Genomic DNA, 18,150 nt, shown 5'->3' on the forward strand with positions numbered 1-18,150 from the left:
GGATCCTAAACTTGCCAGGTCTCAGACAGGTAATGGTGAGGACACATGTTTCTGGCTGGCTAGGAGAGAGCCATCACCTCCAATGACAGGTTGCTAGCTTAAGTCAGAGACCCAGCAACACAGCCTCAACCACACACACAAGGTCCATGTTAAAGTCCATGCTCCAGTGGACTTGAGCAGGTAGAAGTAGACTTCCAAGGCCACAGAGATACCAGGAGACAACTCTGCAGTTTCTTTGTCAGAGGGTGTTTTCAGACCTCAGCACCATTACATGGGGCAGCAGGACAGAGCTGCCACAGGGAAAACCTGCCGTCCCATCAATGTGAGGGCAAGCAGGAGCCAAGCACCATTTCCTCCTTCACCCACATACCTGTGGGAGTCCTGATACCCTCTGCAAAATTATACGAATAGGTGTGATGTCCCAGGCACCCTACACACACACACATGCTAGAAAACTGCTACTGAGGACACTGCAGGTGAGGCCAGGGGCCAGTGGAAAACACGTGGGCAACTGCACCCTTCTCAGGGAACCTGCTAAGTTTCCCCCATCCCAAACTTCAGCCTGTCTGCATGGGCATTTGCACAGGCTGAACTGCAGCGAGGAGAAGGGTTGGACCAGATGAGCTCCAAAGGTCCCTTCCAACCCCTACCATTCCATGAGGAAACTCATTTCTAGACTTGAGCACCCGGGAGACAAGGACTGAAGGCATGAGAGAGCATGTGGGCAGCGGCAGGAGCAAGCAGGACTGAAGACACACACAAAGCCACTGCTGCCTTCTCATTTCCTGAGTCAGGAAACCAAACAGGTGCTACCAAAACCAGGTGCTACAGGTGCCCAGCCCCATGGCCTCATCTCAGATCCATCTGAAAGACCCAACTGCTACTCCAAGCACCAGGTTGGGGTTTTGCAAGGGACAGAGCTGCAGAGGAAGGTGAAGCATAACAGATGTTTCCCACTGGCTCCTGTTGTTAGACACAGGACATCTTACAAACACCACACCTCTTGGCTCCTGCCAAATCCTGCTCTGAGGCATCCAGGCACACAAGGACAGCGTGGTGGAGACACAAAGAGGCTTGTGAGGGAAACACATTGCGCTGAAAGGAAGAAGTTGGACATTACCAGTGCAGCAGTAGCAGGGCTCAGAGCTTCTCTTTCTTTCTATTGAGATGCAGAGCACAGAAGAGCACGTAGGCAGCGTGTAAGAACCAGATCACACAGTAATTCTCCTTGCTTCATTGAGTGATATAGACAGGATTAACAAGTAAAGGTAATATTTCCCCACTAGAAGGAAAATAAAATAACAAAACAGGAAAAAAAAAAAAGGAAAAAAAAAAGAGGGCAGATGCAAAGGGAAGGACAGACAAGAAAAAGAGAAAAGCAATTGTCAAGACAGCAGAGAAATAAGACCATTTTCCTACTGTACTTCTGGCAGAACTAACACATTTTCTTGCAGCTCTCCCTTTTCCCTGTTCCCACTCACCCTGAAGGGATGCATCCAGTGGGTTCTACCACCACTGACCACTCTGCCTCTTCCAAAAACTGCAGAAGGAGCATGTTTGTTTTACAAGTCTTCCTTGCTAACCACATCTGACTTTTGGATGTACCCTGTGTGCTGCATGCCACTCCTGCTCCAACATTGCTCAAGGGTTGAGAAAAAAAATAATAAAAAACCCCCAAACCCAGCATCTCCTTTGGTACTTTCTGTGAGGGTTAACTTCAGAGCACACAGACAGCCCTAGTACTGAAGGACAGGACCAGAGAAGAGAAGGAGCCAGCCAATGCAGGGCAATGCAAGCCAGCATGCATCATTGCAGCAGCAGCAGGAACTCCAACCAGGCTTTGGATGCTGCCCTGGCTTTATGGGCACCAGCACAACCCCACATCATTGAGCCCTTCACTTTCCTTACCCTTGAATGCCACTGGTGGGGAAACAGCAGCCCAAACTTGGTACTGCTGCTCACCCAGCAGTGATGCCTCTGGGTTGTGGGTGGGCAGCTCTCTATGGTCCTCTGCAGCTGAACAGCAGCCCCTGCTTCAGGACCATTGCTGGAAGCCACATCACACCCTCACTTCTGAGCCATGCTCAGAAGGGGGAGGCACGCTGCCCTGCCACCTTCACCCACCTGCACCCCATGGTGAAGAACCATGGCTCAAGCAACCACCTGGCACCAAGACAAAGGCTGCACGTGCAAGGAAGTGCAGCCTGAAGGACCAAGCGCTGGGGCTGGCCCTGCATTGCTGGACCATAGCAGCACCAGCTGCTCTTTGTATTACACAGGAAAGGTGTCCTTAAATTTTAGGGCTTAATTTTAGGGCACAGCTCGCCATTCCACACACTGCAGAATCAGCCTGGTGTCTTCAAGATGCAAACAACTGGAGCACCTTGGCTTGCCATGCTTGAGAGTTACCACTAACTTCCCCACAAACTGCTTTTGCCTGGATCTCCAGGCATCCTGGGAATGAGCAAAGTGAAGAGAATTCATAGTAAGAGAGAGAGCACTGTTTTTTTTCTTTCTAGACATAGTTCTCCCCATGACTTTCAATTCTGTAAGGGAATTTATTGCTTGGGTGACCATTTTTAAATATTCATGGTGCTTGGCACGCCGAAAGGCATCAGCTGGCCTGCAAGCTCAAGGAGTCACATCTAAAGAAGCATCTTGTTTCACCTCAGTTGTTTGTTTATTTTTTTTTTCCACACAATGCTGAGAAAACAGAATATAAATACATATCCAAGAGAGAAACTCCACTGCAAGACTGCCCAGCCAGGGTGGGTGGTCCCTGCTGGGGCTCTCAGAACTGCATCTGCCCTCCTTTCACGCCGCAGCCCATGCAAATATCTGCACAGCTGAAGTGTTCCCAAGTGTGAACAACACCCACTTATTTCACTACCATTACAGCTTGTTTGGAGTGAAACAAGTCTCTCTCTCTTTTTTTTTTTTAATTTTATTTTTAGGGACAGGTATTAAGAGAAAAATCCCCACAACATCCCCCTGTCACTGTCACTCCTTGTTTCCTTTCTGTTCACCTGAAGACAATCACCCACCTGCTCCACTGACAACAGCTTTGCCTTCTCCATCCTGACACTTGGTGCACTACTACTAACATGAACAGAAGTGGCTTGAAGTGTAAGTGAAACCCCACAGCTTTATGGCACACCCAGTGCCAGGTTGACCACTAATGCTACCACGTCACCTGAAGGTGCTGCAATTCCTGCAGCAGCTGGGATAAAAAAAAGGAATATTTGGGAAGAGATGTTAGATTGGGTTGTGCTATTAGGGATTTATGGTTTTTTACCCTCCTTACAAAGTGGTTTCTTTAACCAGAAGCTCTTGTGCTTGACTTGAAGACAGAACCTAAGGTTTCCCTTCAAAATCATGGAACCTCACAAAGTGCTTTCTTTAACCAGAAGCTCTTGTGCCTGACTTGAAGACAGAACCTAAGGTTTTCCTTCAAAATCATGGAACCTCACAAAGTGCTTTCTTTAACCAGAAGCTCTTGTGCCTGACTCAGAGAACCTAAGGTTCCCATCAAATTCATGGAAGCAAAATAACTCATGTTCATTGCCTTTTTTTTTTTTTTTAACCTTTTTATGATGTAACATCCTCTTTTTTTTTCCCTTCCCCCCTTGTCCCCTTTAAACCAACCTTATTCCTGCCTGCCAGCCCACTGCTGTTCAGGATAAAGCAACCACTCCTCTGTCTTGGTGAGGACAGGCCCTTCAGCACCTTACCTGGTTGATAACATACACTCCATAGTCTAGCTGCTGCCTTTGGAGGATGGGGTGCAGGTAGTAGAGCCAGTACTTCAGGTGCTCCTCTCTGTTCCTGAAGGGTATGATGATTGCCACTTTCTGAAGTGCTATGCAGTCCTTCGGAGCAAAACGACCTCCTGCTTTGACCTCTGGGTTTAGTCTTGCCACTTCTTCCAGGTTCACTGGCTGGGAAAACTCCACACGTAGTGCACCGACTGCAAGAGAGGCACAGCACGAAGCCAGTTAGTGCACACACACACACACACACACACACAGCCTGCTTCCCTCAGCACACCTTTGGGATTTGTTGGGGTTTGGGGTTTTTTTTTTTGGAAGCAAAGGTTTTGGATCCCAACAAAATCCCAGGTTGAGGTGGTAGAGCTTGCACCACACATACCCCAAACAATCACACGACACCATTCATAGATCTGTTGGTGAGGGTCCAGAGGAGGAACACAAAGATGATCACAGGGCTGGAGCACCTCTCCTGTGGGGACAGGATGACAGAGTTGGGGTTGTTCAGCCTGGAGAAGAGAAGGCTCCAGGGAGACCTTCTGGTGGCCTTCCAGTGCCTGAATGGGACCTACAGGAAAGTTGGGCAGGTACTTTATACAAGAGCCTGTGGTGAGGGGACAAGGGCACAGTGGTTTTAAATTAGAGAAGAGTAGATTTAGATTGGATGTTAGGAACAAGTTCTTCACTATGAGGGCAGTGAGACACTGGAACAGGCTGCCCAGAGCAACTGTGGATGCCTCATCCCTGGAAGTGTTTTAAGACCAGGCTGGACAAGGCTTTGAGCAACCTGGTCTGGTGGGAGGTGTCCCTGCCTATGGCAGGGGGGTTGGAACTGGATAATCTTTAAGGTCCCTTCCAACTCAAGCCCTTCTATGATTCTGTGATTCTATGATCAGGACAAACCTACAAACGCTGCATTCTCTTGGTATCAGACCCCACTCAAGCTGCTGATGCCAAAAGAGTCTTGAAAATCTTCCTATCTGTGTGGCAAACCAACAGCTGTGCTCCCCACTGGCATGTGTGCCACGAAACCAGCCTACAGAAGACCAATGCCCTCTGCATTCTCACCCACCTCATACAGCATGAGAGGCAAGCACTTCAAAATTAGTCCTGCTCCCCATACCAACACAATTACTTATGCCACATGCAAAGTGAACAAAACCCCCTTCTGGTTTGGGTTTTTTTCTTTTTTCCCTTATAGATACTTTCAGTGTTCTGTAGGCATGCCCATGGTTTATTGGAAGTCCTGTATTAGCAATGCTAAAAAAAGCCATATCCAGATTTGCATGCAAGTTGGCAGCTCCTGTGCACGGTTTCAACAGCAGTAGGTTTTGAAACCAACACAACAATCTGTGCCAAAATGGGCACATCAAACTGAGAAGCCCCCCTGGCACCACAGAGAGGATGGCAGCCTCTGGGCTGCTCAAGGGTGAGCCATTGGGAGAGGACAGGGACAGCCCCAGGCACTGGCAGAGCTGGTGGTGAGCCCTACTTTGCCAGACTGGTTCATGTGTCTGCACGAGTGCTCTCTGCTTGCCAGGCTGTCGTTGCTCTGCCAAGTCAGCTCTGAAGTAGGTCCTCCCATACAGATTTACATGGGTCTGAAGCTAAACATGCCATCACTGGCCACAGCCCTTTTGTGGACACCTTGCCTGCAGTTATTTTCTTCCAGCTGCTCCAGCCCTGATGAACAGAATTTGCTGCAAAAAACCTCCCGAGCACGGTAGCTGCCTGCAGGAGGACCCATCCCACCACCATGTCCTGCTCCCAGCCATTCAGCTGGGCTTTGCATGCACAGGTGGCTCCCATGAACACTTCTGCAGAAGGTAGGGATGATGAAGTTCCTGCATGTGAGGCAGCAGGTCTTCACCACCAACGCCACCTGGGGATTGCTCCTGAAAAGATTTGGATGCTGTACCCTCCCTGTCTCCTCTATCTGGGTGTGAAGGCATGTACATGCCTGCAGGCACACACACACCAGGCTTGGAGCTACTCTGAAGGTGCTGGAGCCTGGTTGACTGGAGAGGTCGTGGAGTCTCCTTCTCTAGAGACCTTCAAAACCCACCTGGACTCATTCCTGGGCAATCTGATCTAGGTGAATGTGCTTTATCAGCAGGTTGGACTTGATGATCTCCAGAGTCCCTTCCAACCCAACACCCTCTCCTCTTTGCATGTGCTGAAGATACCCCCAGTTCCCTCCAGGAGCACACATGGAGTGGATACTTCTGTGGTGACTACACTGCACCTATGGAGCCCCTTGAGAAGGGGTGCAGGTACAAGGACTTTTAGAACTCTAGAAGGCAGTGGGCATCACAATCAACCTTGTGCATAGCCCAACACGTGACTACTGAAAAAAAAAAAAAAGGCAGAAATAAGGCTCCAGGCACACTGCTCATTCCCTGGTTATTGATCTAGAGGAAGCTCCTTCAGCTTGGCTGTGCTGCTCCACAAACCTCTGCTCACTGGGGCTGGAGATGGCAGGAAGACCTGCCAAACAGGCAGAGATGCTCAGAGTACCTGTGGGAGCAGTGAGGAAACTTTGATGCCTGTTGCTCTGCCTGTACCATGGAGGGAAGACCTTGCAGAAAGCAGCATCACAAGTGGGATGCAAAGGGATCTCCACATCTCTGCATTGTGCAGAGGTTACATGGACAGGTCTGCACATTTTGCTCTCACAGAAGGAGGAGGCAGAGACTGCAGGCACTGGGAAGAGTCTGCCCTGGCTCTCAGCACTCTCACAGCTCCCAGCTGCACCTGTGATGTGCCTGCCCCATTCCACACCCTCTCTGCCCCACGGCACAAGCTGGGTCCTGCAGACCCATGGCCAGAACCCAAGCTTCTCCAGTCAAAGGGCAGCTTGCAGGGAAAGCTCGAGGGGCACTCTGCACCAGAAGGAAGACACAAGAATGGGAGGAACTGGGGCAGGAAGGAGCGAGCAGTGGCATGACTGGGACTGGGGAAAGCTTTGGGGCCAGCCCCATGCCACTGAGACTGGCATTGGGTAGCACCAGGCCAGTGAGGCCAGCAGGAGTGGGAGAGAGTACCTCATTTCCTCCCAATCTCAGTACACCTTCCCCACCATGACAGTGAGAACCTTCCTAGAACAGCCTCTGCCCCCCACCCACCTCCTTCCCTGCTGCCCCCTGCCCATCCCTCTGCCCCCCAGCGTGCCCTGCAGCTGGAGCTGGTGCTTGCAGTTTGGATGACTCGACCGCTGTGCATGCAGAACAGCAACGGGCACTGCGCTGGGCACAATGCCACCTCATGGGCCACAGCCTGCCAAGGGGATGACGTTGGATGTCTGGGCCTGGGGAAGTCCTTTTCCAGCCTTGCCTGCACCCCTGGCACAGCAGCGGGGCAGAACCAGGGACGATGCAGGAAGCCGCGGGCGGAAGCAGCACAGCCCTTGGTGGGGGCCCTGCCAGCACCAGGCGCCGGGCGGATGCTGTACCACCGAGCAGGCCCCTTCCTGCTGGGGCCACTTCCCAGTGCTGCTCCCAGAGCAGCTCCCAGTGCTGTGCCTTCTGCTCCCAGTACTGCACTCTGCTCCCAGAGCAGCTCCCAGTCCTGTGCCTTCTGCTCCCAGTACTGCACTCTGCTCGCAGTACTGTTCCCAGTGCTGTGCCTTCTGCTCCCAGCCACTGCACTCTCTGCTTCCAGTACTGCTCGCAGTACTGTTCCCAGTGCTGTGCCTTCTGCTCCCAATACTGCACTCTCTGCTTCCAGTACTGCTCGCAGTACTGTTCCCAGTGCTGTGCCTTCTGCTCCCAGCCACTGCACTCTCTGCTTCCAGTACTGCTCGCAGTACTGTTCCCAGTGCTGTGCCTTCTGCTCCCAGCCACTGCACTCTCTGCTTCCAGTACTGCTCGCAGTACTGTTCCCAGTGCTGTGCCTTCTGCTCCCAATACTGCACTCTCTGCTTCCAGTACTGCTCCCAGTACTGTTCCCAGTGCTGTGCCTTCTGCTCCCAGCCACTGCACTCTCTGCTTCCAGTACTGCTCGCAGTACTGTTCCCAGTGCTGTGCCTTCTGCTCCCAATACTGCACTCTGCTCCCAGAGCAGCTCCCAGTGCTGTGCCCTGTGCTCCCAATACTGCACTGTGCTCCCAGAACAGCTCCCAGTCCTGTGCCTTGTGCTCCCAGTACTGCACTGTGCTCCCAGAGCAGCTCCCAGTCCTGTGCCTTGTGCTCCCAGCCACTGCAACTCTCTGCTCCCAGTCCCTGTTCCCAAGAAAGAACTGGAAGCCTCAGCAGCCCTGGAGGTGGGTTTGAGGAACAAAGGCTCTTTGAACGTTTGGCACTTGGACAGTGTTGTTGGGGAGGAAACAAAGGTTTGCCACTTAGGTGAATTTACAGGGGAAATCTCCTGCTGGTGGCTGGTGAGCTCCAGCTGGGCAAAGGCTGCCACAAGCTGGGGCACTGCAAGCAGGGATTTTTGCAAGCTGGAACCCAGCAGCCCCTCAGGGCCAAACCTGTACTGCTTATCCAGCCAGTGCTTGATCTTGTTTGCCTTCAGGAGGCTGAAACATCAGCAAGTAAAAGATGGGAGAGTAAAAAGACATTCATGATAAAAACCAGCTGCAGAAGACAGAGATTTAACAGATTCAGTGTCTTGAAGGCTGCTGGTGAGAAATGATCTGTACTGCTCTGACCTCCAGTTAACCAAATCAGTTTTAAAGGCAGCAAAAAATGCTGCCCTGAGGGACACAGCCAACGTGCAGGTCCCCAGCAGCAGGGTCTATTCCCCAAATGTCCAGCAAGCTGTCTGCTTGTGGAGCAGGCTTGTTGTAAATCACCCAGGTGATACAACCATAGGAGTCAGTAAGAGTATCAAAAAGCAAAAAAACCTGAACAGGCAGTTTTCAAGTACAGAACAGCTACAACAAGATAGACCTTTGTAAAGCCATATGGCTGACAAAAAAACCCCAAACCACACCAAAAAAAAAAAAAACCAAAACCCACAAAGAAAAACCCCCAAAACCCAAACCCAAAAAACCCTACCAAAAAACCCAAGAAACAACAGGAACCTGCCACCCCCTGCAACCTGACAGCTCTTCCCAAGCTCACTTCCCCAGGCAGGATGGAGGGTAAAGCCAAACCTGCACATAGAGGTTTTTCCAACTGGTGACCAGAGTCACAGTGACAGCTGTTAATTTTTAAACCATCCTGACCAAAATTTGACTGCCTGGATAGTAAAGAGCCCCAAGGCTGCTGTCTTCCAAGGAAGCTGACTCAGGACATGATCTATTGATGCCAAGAAAGCGTGTGAAGTTTGCTGTGAGTGCTGTCCCACCAGCCAAAACTGTATCCCTATCCGTGTTTACTAGGTAAAGTTTGCAGCCTGATAAGCTCCATCTGAATCTTTCCTGCTTCTGTTCAAGGTGACTGCCTGACCTAGGAGCCACTGTACACTGAGCCCCTCCTAATAAACCCACAAACACGATGGAGCTATGTGGATCTGTGACTTCAGCCACTCACACAGCCCTGGATTCACAGGCAGACATTTTTTGGGTTCAGAGCTACAAAGTCACAGAACCAAAGAATTAACCAGGTTGGAAAAGACCTTTGAGATCATCAAATCCAACCTATCATCCAACAACCCAACAGAGCAGCTTCCAGAGTCTCCATCATATATTTTTAACAAAAGAAAACAACAAAAACAAACCAACCAAACAACAACAAAAGAACAACTGCTGCAAGCTTTCCAAAAGACCCAAACACTTCAGGGATGGTAAAAGTTAGTTTTAGCTGGCAGTGGTAAGGTAAGACAGAGAGACACACAGAGAGAACGAGCCCATCCTCTCCCACCCCCACCTCTCCAGCGCTCAGAAGCATTTCTGCTCAAAGGGAAGGTGCACAGGAAAAGCACAGTGCAGGCACAGATGCTGAGGGGCCATCACGGTGCACAAAAACAGGAAGCAGCTTCTCATTCAAAGCAAAAGGTGAGGCTTACAAAAGGCCAGAGCAAGTGCAGTGCTCAAGCTCCAGGAACCTGACATGCAGCTCCCTACCATCTGATCTTCTCATTCCCCTCACCCCATAACAGCTCAGCCTCTTGCTGGGTGAGGCTATCTGCCCGTGCCCTCCCTGGTGCTCATCCTGCTGGCCCAAAGGAGAGGACAAACAGGACTCACATAAAAATGCCCCAAAATCCACTTGGCCTGGTACTACAATAAACCTGGTTGCTGCTCCAGCCTCCCTGGACCACAGATACTTTGAAATGCGAGGAAAACTCGAGCAGCAATAGCCTGTGCAGCCAGAATTGTACTCCTGCATCCCCAGGGTGGGCTGTGAATGGGACACAGCTACTTTCTATCCAAGAAAGTGGTAGTGGCTAATGGAACATGGGGCAGCAGCCACAGAGGGTAGCCTGGGGAGTGAGGTGGGAGGTGGTGTCTGGTAGGACAGGATTGGGGGGATCCTCTTCCCTGGAGCCTAATGCAGAAGAAGGTGGGAAGGAGAGCAGCTGGGCTCCTGAGCAGGTTTGGAGAGGTGATCCAGCAAGACTGAATCACCCTTTGAAGCACTTCACTGGGAAAAAAACCAGCAAAATTCACTTGCACACTTACAGCTGGGTGCGAATCTCTGATATTTAATTGAGTGAGAACGAATCAAAAAGCATGCAGCATGGAAGCTGGAAAAACAAACAAAAAAAATCTCACCCCTCCTCCCCCAAAAAAGAAAGAAAGAAAAAAAAAGAGCAGAAAAGAACAGTTCCATCAACCCCTGGCCAAGAGCCACTCTAGCCACTGAGCCATGTGCATACCTGCACTGCCATGCTCAGACAAACCTCATGTGAAAAGAAAAGCTGGAAAAGAAAAGCAGAACTCACAGTAAAGGAAAAAAAAAAAGAAAAAAAAAATCAAAAATCTCTCTTTGCAGGGGCCCAGCAGAAAAGGGAAGGGCTCACAGGCTGCACCAAGTAAAACCTGTCTGGGAAAAACCAAAATCAGCTCCACCTTGGAAAATGTGGGGGCAAATCCATGGCCCTCCAAGCCCTGGGCTGTGGAGCAGGGTTGTTCCAGCCCCTAGACCTACGTGGCAGCTCCAGGGCAGGCAGGTAGCTGCATCCCACAGCTCAGGGGAGCAAGTGTTTCCTATGAAATCAGCCAAAGTTCAGAGCTGTGCCAGCGCCTACGCAGGTGGCACCAGCCAGGCTTCAGCTGGGGTTCAGCCCTGTGTGTGCGGGGGGAATGGGACTGGGGGAAGGGACAGCCCCATCACCCCTTGCCCAGCTGGGTCTCCCTGTCTTGGCATGTGATCTGCAGCCAAAGCAGCCACGTGGACAGCTCTGTCTCCTTGCAAACTGGCTGGCAGCTGGTGCCCCTTGCTGCCTGCAGCCCCAGCGTGGTGGGGGTTGGAAGGGACCTCTGCGATCGTTTAGTCTAATGCCCCTGGCTAAAGCAAGGTAACCCACAGCAGGTTGCACAGGATTGTGTCCAGGCAGGTTTGGAATCTCTCCAGAGAAGGAGACTTCACAACCTCTCTGGGCAGCCTGTTCCAGGGCCCTCACACCAAAGCAGTTTCTCCTCACATTCAGGGGGAAGCTCCTGTCCTCCAGTTTGTGTCCCTTGCTCCTTGTCCTTTCACTGTGTACCACTGCAAAGAATCTGGGCCCATCCTCTTGACCCCCACCCTTTATCTCTTGCTGGGCATTGATCAGATCCCCTCTCAGCCTGCCCTTCTCTAGGTCAAAAAAACCTAAGGCTCGCAACCTCTCCTCCTCACAGAGATGCTCCAGTCCCCTCAGCATTTTTGGAGACTCCACTGGACTCTCTCCAGTAGATCTCTGTCTCAAACTGGAGGGTCCAGAACTCCAGAAGTAGCCTGACTAGGGCAGAGCAGAACATTTCTTTTTTTAAATATAAACCCTTGAGTCTGGCTAGAAATATCCCAGTGAGGGAAAAAAACAAACCAAACCAAAGCAACAAACTCTTCCCAAGGGCTAGGATAGGTTTTCTTTTGCTGGTCTACACTTGCAAGGTTGCATCCCCCTTATAAAAGTCAGTTATGCTGATGTAAGGTTTCAGTCTGCTATACCAGCTCGTGCCCTGTCTTGGCCAGGCTCACACAGTGCCTGGCACCTACAACTGTGCTCCCCCAAAGGAAAACAGGCTGAAAAAAAAACCTCCAAGGAGGAATCACACTACACTGGCAACACTGGGTCCACTCTGTATCATCATGAGGTGTGCAGGAATAACTGAGCAATTGCAGACAGAGAAGAAAATTTCTTAATCCATCCTCAAACACTGCCTATTCCAACACCGGGTCTCACACTAGCACAGGGCATCTTAAAAAAATAAAAATAAATTTAAAAGTATACATATATATATATATATATAAATAGTTTTTCCCACAAGAAGGTACTCCTGGGAGAGAAGGAAAACCCCGAGTGGTGGCTCAAGTCCAAGCAGCTTTGAACTGTCTCCCTTTGAGCTGGGCAATCTGCATGCAATTAGCCTTTCTCGCTGCAGCCCGAGAAATTGAATTCCAGGTCCTCAAAGAGCAAGCTCAAAACAAACAAACAGAGAGGCCTGGAGCAGAAAAAGGATGAGCTGCCCCCCATCCCCCACCGGGAACCTCCCACCCACCCCGACAAGGCGATGGGATGGGCACACAGGAACTCTCCTAGGCTGAGTGGAATCCAGAAGCAGCCCCAAAATGCAAGGCAGACCCTGCTCTGCCCCATCCCATCCCATCCCCATTCATCAGCCCATCCCAAGTTACCCCATCCCATCCCACCACCTGGATCCCAGGGCTGGGGCACGCTCCCCAGAATGGCATGGATGAGTGCAGGGTGCCAGGTGAGGCAAGGGTAGGTCTGTCTGGCCAAAACTCAGCCAGGGCTTGCACCCACCCCTCCAAAAGCATGGGGGTGCTGCCAGCAGAGTGGAACACAACACAGGAGGCTGAGCCAGGAGCAGGGTGAGGCACGGCTGGGCAAACAGCTGCTCCTGAGCACGCAGGCTTGTGGAAACCCATGCCATGAGATCCTTACAGGTATATTTTCAGCTTCACCAAGACACATTTGCAGGTTAAGAGTCTTCCAGGCAAGTCCAGAGGCCTGGGGACCGCTACTGGGGCAGGTGACAAAAGCTGCCCTCTTTCAGACAAACATCTGCAGGGGCTTGGGGACTGCCCTGGGCTCCTCCAGCAGCAGGAGGGAGGCAGATGGAAAGGCTGTTTGGTGTGCCCCACCATCACTGGTGGACACCACTTGCTCAGCTGGATGTGTTGATCCACACATAGCTCACCAGGTATCTCTCCTTGCAGGCAGGGGCTCTAGGCACTGATTTGTATAAATGAAAACACTGTCCTGGTAGGGACTGCTGAGCAGCAAGTCTGCTTCTAGCTCAGAGAGACAGGGGCAAGCTGAATGAACACTGACACATCTCCACCTGCAGTCCAGAAAAAACCCAGATCTTTGGCCCCACCACTGCAGCACAGCTCTTTCCTCAAAATCTCTGCAACAAAACCCCCTTCTGCACCGAGGAGGGAGGGAGGACAGCAGTTGCTTGCAAAACTGGAGCGGGGAGTCCACCAGCTAGGAGAGGCAGCGAGTGGTGGAATACAGCAGCTCAGTGCCTTAGGCTTGCTTTTAGGGCCACCAGAAGACCCAGAGCAGCACAGCACGCTACTCTTTGGGGCTGGGGAGTCCCTCTGCACAACTGACAGTGCAGAGGAAATTCAGACTAAGGAGCTGAGGAGGAAAGTCAAGAGCTCAACCCAGTTCTGCATCCAAGCGCCAGTCCGGGAAGCTCGCGAGTGCCTGCTTCTTTCCAAACCCAAACTTGGCCCAGTTTCCAAGGAAATTAGCTGTTGCTTCAGATCAGTGCTGGCAGAGAAACAAGCACGTTATAAAACACCAGATGCACGAGACAGAAGAACTTTCCTTTTTCTCCCCCAGCACATCCCCGGCTCTGTGGTGCCGTGTCCCTGAGGCAGCTGCTCTCCAGGAAGGCAGGGTGCCTTTCCAAGTTAGTTTGCAAGCCCAATTAACAGTCCTTGACCTTCACTTCGACCAGACAAGAGGATGCTAGGGAGCTGCTCTCACCACAGAGGCTGCTCCCTGCCTGACGAGCAAGCCTGTGCTTCAGAGGTGCAACAGACTCCCAACCACACGGGTAGCTGCAGAGCAGTGTTGCCAGGATCCCGTGTCCTGCTTCCTGCCAAACATCTTAAACATATGCTTTGGAGGAGTTCAACACAGTTTCTCAGCCTCTCTTTTGAGGCCAAGAAAGCCTAACTTTGAACAAACTGATTCACGTGTTAGGCTCCCCCTCCCCCCACCAGCCCTCTTCATGCTCTCCTCTTTGAGTTTCTCTTTTACTTTTCTGAAACAAGGCAGGGGAGGCACACAGCACAACCCCAGCAAAGTAATGCCTGTGGCACTCAGTTTTGGGGTTGTGGTAGCGGGTGGAGTTGGACGCTGTTTTGGAAAGGTTAAAAAAAAAACAAACCAAACAAAACACTCCCCACCCCCAAAACCCCCAAATAAACAAAAAATTTAAAAAACAGATAAACAAAAACAAAAAACCAAACAACCAAACACCAAAAAAACCAAACCAAACCAACAAGAACAAAGCACAAACAAACAAACAAAAAGACACCAGGGGAAAAAAAAAAAAAAAAAGGCAAATCAGACAACAGCATGTCCAGGGAGGAAAGGGAAATGCTGTGTGTAAAGGAAATGTTTTCTCCTCTGCATGGTGTCCTAAGTGGCTCCACAGATTCATAAGCCCCCAGTTTCTGGGGCAGAACCCCACACACAGAGGGAGATAAGAACCCAGGACACAGGTGGGTGATGTGACAGGAACCAGACTCCCAGCATGCCAGAGATACCTAACCACTCCAGCACAGTCACCACCAGAAGCCCTCTTTAAAATATGTTTTCACCAAGCCTTAGTTTATCGCTTTCTCTCCCCAAATTACACTCCGCTAGGATCCTGCCATTGCTGAAGCATCCTCTACCCCTGTCCACGAAGTGCCTACGTATGCAGGGGCCTCAAACTAGATATTTGTGAATTCACTGACCTCTCAGGCAGCACATAACCTCTAATACCTTCTGTGATACAAGCATTAAGCATCACCACTGACCGGACTGTCTCCTCCACTTCTGTCTCCTCCAAACAAACTTCAAAGCATCACAACATCCTTATCACTTATCTTCATCATCTACCAATTAGAGTGACTGCAGGCTTCAGAAACAATGCACTGCCCAGGACACAAGTCCTCTTCTTCCCTGACTGCTCATCCACAAGCTGGCCAAGGGAGCTCCTTTCTCTCAACCCTTGTTTCACCAAACATGCAGCAGTTTCTACTCAGGACTATGGCACCTTGAAGAAACCCAAAGAAGAAATCTCAAAGGAACAAGAGGGCCTACAAGGAAGCTGAGGAGGACTTTTTAGTATAAGGACTTTTTAGTGATAGGATGAGAGGGAATGGATTGAAGCCAGAAGAGGGTAGATTTAGACTAGATATGAAGAATAAATTCTTTACAGTGAGGGTGGTGAGACACTGGAACAGATTGCCCAGGGAAGTTGTAGATGCCCTCTCCCTGGAGTTGTTCAAGGACAGGCTGGATGAGACCTTGAGCAACCTGGGCCAGTGGGAAGTGTTCCTGACCATGGTGGGGGAATTGGAACTGGATATTCTTCAAGGTCCCTTCCAACCCAAACTGTTCTATGATACTATGAAACAGTTGCTTTTCTTATAAGCCCGAGACCTCCCAACAAACAGATGTCAGGAAATGGCATTACTTTTTTAAACCTCAGTGAAAATAAGTGCATCTGTAGTGGTCTCTGCTTTGGGCAGTTGTACATTAACCTGTATTTCGTCAACATCCCTAAATTACTAGGATTTGGGTTTGTCAGTTTTATGATCTTAAACCTGGGGGTGAATAGCTGTTGAGCCAGACACCTGCCTGCAACTTTGTCTTTGCCATGGGGCTGAAGGCAAGAACACATCTCTTTGGTCTGCCATCCCTTATCAGTTGGCACTTGGCATCTAAACCAGGGTTAAAAATGGCTACAGAGACAGCTGTACTCTAAAATAAATCTTCATAAACAAAATGTGCTCTTGGTCAGGCAGGACTTGAATGTGACACCCCTGAAATGCAGACAAGCCTGTCCATGACTTTATGCTCTGCAGACTTCTGGAACTGAAAGATAAGAACTGCTTCGAGCTGAGCTCTGTTGGAGAGGAATCTTACAGCTGAATGTTACAAAATGTCTACTGGTTGGAAGGGACCTTGAAAGACCATCTGGTCAAGAACCTTCTCCCTTCTGCACTCTCTCACAAAACCAGCAGGCACAGTTTGCATCTCCCCTTCACCAAAACGCAAATACCTCATGGAAAGGGTAGAACAAAGACTCTGACTGCCTTGAAAGCACTTAGGCCAACATATATTCTGCTTCTGTAGAGCAACATTTTCACTCTGAATAGTTGGGGAACAGGACAGGTCTCAATTTACTTGCCTTTGGGCTGAAATCTCATGGCAGCAAGCAGCCTCTGCTTCTCAATACCCCGTTTAAGATACTCACTGGCACACAGCTCTAACCTAGAGAAGAAGCCCAAAATGCTTGTCTGACCTGGTGCTGGAGCATTTCATAGCTGTTAAGGGCTTTTAATTCAAAGCTAAATTATAGTATTATTTCCCTAGCCATGATCTGTGCTTTTTAAAATTATAAATAAAGGCAAGTGAGCCATAAAAGCATTTTAAATTTGGCAGCTTCTTGTAGAGACTAAGCCTCATTCAGCTAGTGCATTTTGCTACAGAGACAGGCAGCAGGAATTGTAAACTACTCTCTCTATAAACATCACCAGAGAGAGATCTCTGGGCCTCTGAAAAAACTACCTGGCTACTTGAGGGTGCAAAAAAGCCCAAGCAGCAGAGTTGCATGCATCATGTGTGATTTCATTACATGCTTTCCAGTGATGGGAGAGAGGAGAGGGGCAGAAAACAAATGGGGGGAAAAAATTAAGTGACTTTTAATGAACTTAGGGAGGGAACAGGGCAGTTGGAGCTATTTGATTCTGTCAGAGCAGTTCTCCATGGTTTTGAGAAGGCAGGAATTGAAGCAAATTCCTTGATGGTTCCTGCTTGTTAGACTTGTAACGATAGAATCCTTTGTGCACACACACAAAAAAAGAAAATAAAATAAAAGAAGAATTTTTAGGAATTCTGGCTGGGTGAATTAAGCATCAAAAATAGCCATGGAGTGTACACCTGTCCATCCCCCACACTGGCCTTGGAGATACATGAGATGTTGATCAAGGCAGACTCAGCTCTGACCAACATCTGAGGCACAACAGGATTGTTTTACAAATGCTGCCAAAACCTGAAATGGTTTGTTTGCTACCAAAACCTGAAAAGAGCAGGGAAAATACAACAAAACACATACCCAAAACTTGAAAATGTTTTGCTACCAAAACCTGAAAAGAGCAGGAAACCCTCCCCCCCCCCCCAAAATACCCATCTAGCTTCTCACCTACACGCCAGCTACAAACCTTTAAGTCATAGAATCATAGAATCAGTCAGGGTTGGAAGGGACCTCAAGGATCATCCAGTTCCAACCCCCCTGCCATGGCCAGGGACACCTCACACTAGATCAGGCTGGCCAGAGCCTCATCCAGCCTGGCCTTAAACACCTCCAGGGATGGAGCCTCAACCACCTCCCTGGACAACCCATTCCAGGCTCTCACCACTCTCATGGGGAAGAACTTCTTCCTCACGTCCGGTCTGAATCTCCCCACTTCCAGCTTTGTTCCATTCCCCCTATTCCTGTCACTACCTGATATCCTAAAAAGTCCCTCCCCAGCTTTCTTGTAGGCCCCTGGAAGGTCATGATGGTGCCAGCCTGCATCTGACTCCACTACCCTGCAAGCACTGAGGGTCATACAGCTAGAAACCATTTGCCTACTGTGTTGCAAAGAGATACTTTCCACAGGGTCCTGTAAGCAATCTGAACATCTGTAACCACTTCCAGCAGCCTCACTTGGCCTTTGGCAGATTCAGTAAATTGCACCAGAGATGTTACAAAAGGCAGAATGAAAAAAAATTCAGCTGATCCTTCAGCGACTAACTCTGCTAATTCCTTGAATCTGGGGGACACTAAGAGCATTTCTCTCAACTCCAGTCATTTCTCAAGCACATGACTCACTCCTGAGAGGATCAGGCTAAGTGGAGACCATTTAAAGCAAAGCCATATTCATAAAGGGCTCCCACAATCCACAATCCATGAAGGCAGGCTTGGGCAGCCACTTTCAACCTTAAATGATCTACTGAGGGTGGGGGAAAACAAAAAAGTGAAAGACACGAATCAAAAACAACAACAACGACAACAAAACAGAGCACAGTTCCTTTTAGTGACCTCAAAACCACC

The 18,150-nt window shown here is 49.9% G+C and overlaps 1 protein-coding gene across 1 annotated transcript in view; it reads right to left on the reverse strand.

Moving 5' to 3' along the window:
- B4GALT1 (beta-1,4-galactosyltransferase 1) overlaps positions 1-18,150 on the reverse strand; it is a 31,859-nt gene that overhangs the window by 12,196 nt on the left and 1,513 nt on the right. The window contains exon 2 of the mRNA XM_054397699.1: positions 3,732-3,967. Within this exon, the coding sequence (XP_054253674.1) occupies positions 3,732-3,967 (236 nt within the window). The remainder of the gene's footprint in view (positions 1-3,731; positions 3,968-18,150) is intronic.

This window comes from Indicator indicator, chromosome Z (genome assembly GCF_027791375.1).
Source record: "Indicator indicator isolate 239-I01 chromosome Z, UM_Iind_1.1, whole genome shotgun sequence".
Taxonomy (NCBI): Eukaryota; Metazoa; Chordata; class Aves; order Piciformes; family Indicatoridae; genus Indicator; species Indicator indicator.